Below are 3,355 nucleotides of genomic sequence, written 5' to 3'. Positions count from 1 at the left end.
GTTGTGTGTGTGTGTGTGTGTGTGTGTGTGTGTGTGTGTGTGTGTGTGTGTGTGTGTGTGTGTGTGTGTGTGTGTGTGTGTGTGTGTGTGTGTGTGTGTGTGTGTGTGTGTGTGTGTGTGTGTGTGTGTGTGTGTGTGTGTGTGTGTGTGCACTAACATGCTCTCAATTCACAATTCACTCACCACCACGAGCTCGAGTGTGAGTGTCAGTAGGGTCACGTTATTTAAGGTCAAGCACAAACAAAAAACAGGGTCTTTCACGTCGGGCTCGCGCAAGAAAACACGGTCGTTAAACCACCACCCCTCACTTACTCACTCTGCTTCATCACCACCTTCATCCTCACCCTCCTCCCCACCCTCACCCTCCTCCCCACCCTCCTCACCCTCCTCACCACCCACCTCACCCTCACCACCGCCATCTGCGTGGTCCACCATGTGCCGGAAGGGCTGCGCCTCCGTGGAGAGGAGGCCCAGGATGCTGTCCAGCTTTGTCAGGTCAGGCAGCCGCGCGTCAAGCGCAAACTGGATGGGCTCAATGCCCAAGTTGCGCAACGCAGCCGTCATGACGCCAGTCTGGTTTGGCTCCAAAAACGACACAAACACAATCTGCGCCGGGTGCACCTCCGTGTAGTACTTGTAAAACAGCTGGTGGAAGTACAAGCCATCGTGCTTCATGTTCTCCTTCTCGTCTGTCACCACCACAAACGTCTTCACCACCCGCCGCTCCGAGTAGAACTCGGCCAGCGCAGCTGCCGGTGCCGTCTGCCGGTCCGCACGCGTGGTGGACACAACATCCAGCACGTCGGCAGCCGTCCTTGGCACGGTATCTGGGCACGTGCTCTCCGTGTTGAAGAAGCGAAGGTCGCCCTCCGTCAGGGCGGCCACGACGCTGCTGATGATGACAGACACGCGGATGGCCACGTCCATGGAGTACGATGCGTCGCCAAGCACGACAACAGGCGGGGCAAGGTCCACGTCCAGGCGGCGCAGGTGCTCCTCGGCAAGCGGCAGCAGCAGCGGTATAAGCGGGGACGCGGCGTGCTGCTGCTTGAGGTACAGCAGTCGCTCCATCAGCTTGCCATATGGGAGGGTCGGGTGGTCCCCTTGGTGGATGCGTTCGGCAAGCACCGTGTCCAGGTTGGGCGTGTACAGCTCGTGGTGCCACCACAGGCACGTGTTGATGGGCGCATACGACGCCACCTGCAGCTTGCACGCCTCCGACAGGGCGTCGCTGTCGCCCTTGCCGTGCAGGCGCAGGAAGGAGTAGGGCGGGCGCCACTTGCGGATGACGCTCAGCGCCGTGGATTGCGTCATGTGCTTGCAGGCAGCGACCATCGAGTCCTCCGGCGGCTCCTCCCCAAACACACGCGGCATGAACCAGGGCAGCTGCACCCCGCGCGCAGGGTTCACGTGCACCAGGTCGGCCAGCTCTTGCCACGGCTCCGGTGGCAGCTGCAGCGCAAAGTACTCCAGCTTGCTTGCAGGCACACGCGCCACAAGCTGGCGCACGTACCTCGCACACGCGCCCGTCAGCGTGGCGCCGCCCACATACTCCGCGCACGCGCGCGTGTCTTCAAGCTGCTTGCGCAGGCGCATAACACGCCCCTTGAACGGTGCAGGGAGCTCGGGCACGCTGTCCTCAACCGTTCGCTGTTGCCTGTGGTGGCGCCCGCGCCCGCGTGTGCCCGTTCGACCCCGACCACGGCCACGACCACGACCACGACCACGATGGTTGCGGTGTCGCTGGTACCGCACACCACGACGCTGCTGCTGCTGTTGCTGCTGTTGCTGCTGCTGGTCCTCGCCGTCGTCGTCGTCGTCGTTGTCACGGGATCCATCATCATCATCATCGTGGTCCTGCTGTGGTGTCACCGCGTTCTTGTCCTTCCCCTGGTTCTGTTTCTCCCCCTCCTCTTCCTCCTCTTTCTTGTCCTTGCGCTCACCCTTGGTCACCTTTGATGCCTTCTTCTCCTTCGCCTGCTCTTCTTCTTCTTGTTCACTCTTCTTCGCCTTTGCGCGGGCAATGAGGCGTTGCCTCTTCTCCTCCGCACGGGCCTGCATGCGCTCCACCCTGCCCTCCAGCTGGCGAACAAGCCGCGCAGTGTCCAGGATCTTCAGCGCCCGCAGCAGCTCCGGCAGCCCAAACACGTCCGCCACACCCATGTCCTCGCCCAGAAGGCCGTTCACCTCGCCAGAGAGCACGTACTCCACAAAGGAGCGGTCCTTGCGTGCAAGCGCAGCCGCGAGGGCACGCGCCTTTGCGCCGTGGTGCAGGTCCACACGGCAACGAAGCAAGATGTCAAGCACGGCGCGGTATGCGCGAGGGTGCTGCGTCTGCAGCGTGTGGTGTTGCTCGAAGGTGCTGCGTGGCGACAGGAAGGCCGCCTTGATGCGGTGCGCCAGCGTCTCCGGCTGTGGGATGTCGAGCTTGACCATCTCGGGCGGGTTTGCGTCAAAGTCTGGCGGGCGGCCGTCGCTGTTGGCGTACTCGCGCACGTCGAAACCACCTTGATCATCGCCCGCACCAACCTCCAGGAACGCCTGCGCCTCCTTCAGGTCGCCGTCAAACATGTCAAGGACAGCCATGAGTGTGTCTTCGTTCAGCTCGAAGCCATTGCCTGCAAAGTAGCGCTTGAGCCGCTTGACGCCCCGCTTCCTCTCCTCTGCGCGCTGCTGCTCCTCTTCCACCTGCACACCGCCGTTGCTGTTCACCTGCGATGCCATCTTTTCCTTGCTTTGCGTGTGTGTGTGTGTGTGTGTGTGTGTGTGTGTGTGTGTGTGTGTGTGTGTGTGTGTGTGTGTGTGATATCAGATGCCGTCGGCGTTGATGTCGTCGGTCGTTCGCTGTTGTTGTGCAGCAGGATCGTCAGCTGCTTGTCATTGGATGCTGGCGAGCGAGGGTTGTCGACGATTCCAATCCCCAAGACACTGTGAAAGTGAGCGTGTGTCGTGTAAATAACAACAGACACAGCAGCACAGCATTGTCGCTGCTCTGCTCTGGGTGCTCTGGCTTGCTTGCATCTGTCACACGTGGCAGAGACAAGCGCTGTGTTACAGTGGCTGCCATAACCGCTGACTAGAAATAGCACAATTGGTGCTTGAATCAGTGTATTGTGATAGTTAAAGGACGATACGACAGAGGCAAAGAAGAGAGAGATGGCTGACGAGAAGCCCACCTTCATCCCAGCAACACAGCGGCCTGATGGCACCTGGCGCAAGCCACGGAGAGTGAGGTTGGTGTGTGTCTATGGCTGCGTGTGTTTGTGTAAAGTGTGTTTGTGTGTGTGAGTGGCTTTGCGTGTCTGTGTGTGTGCGTGTGTGTGTGTGTGTGTGTGTGCGTGTGTGTCGTGTGTGT

The 3,355-nt window shown here is 60.4% G+C and overlaps 2 protein-coding genes across 2 annotated transcripts in view; one reads left to right on the top strand and one right to left on the bottom strand.

Moving 5' to 3' along the window:
* Positions 1-200: 200 nt before the first annotated feature.
* PTSG_10071 (uncharacterized protein) lies at positions 201-3,017 on the bottom strand. The gene has a single exon (XM_004988925.1). The coding sequence runs from the start codon at positions 2,722-2,724 to the stop codon at positions 313-315; it is 2,412 nt and encodes an 803-aa protein (XP_004988982.1). The 5' UTR covers positions 2,725-3,017; the 3' UTR covers positions 201-312.
* Positions 3,018-3,085: 68 nt separating this feature from the next.
* Positions 3,086-3,355, top strand: part of PTSG_10070 (uncharacterized protein) — a 2,098-nt gene continuing 1,828 nt past the window's right edge. Inside the window, exon 1 of the mRNA XM_004988924.1 lies at positions 3,086-3,233. Within this exon, the coding sequence (XP_004988981.1) occupies positions 3,157-3,233 (77 nt within the window). The 5' untranslated portion in view covers positions 3,086-3,156. The remainder of the gene's footprint in view (positions 3,234-3,355) is intronic.

The sequence above is a fragment of the Salpingoeca rosetta genome (genome assembly GCF_000188695.1).
Source record: "Salpingoeca rosetta unplaced genomic scaffold supercont1.32, whole genome shotgun sequence".
Taxonomy (NCBI): domain Eukaryota; class Choanoflagellata; order Craspedida; family Salpingoecidae; genus Salpingoeca; species Salpingoeca rosetta.
This window is presented reverse-complemented; position numbering and strand designations above follow the sequence as displayed.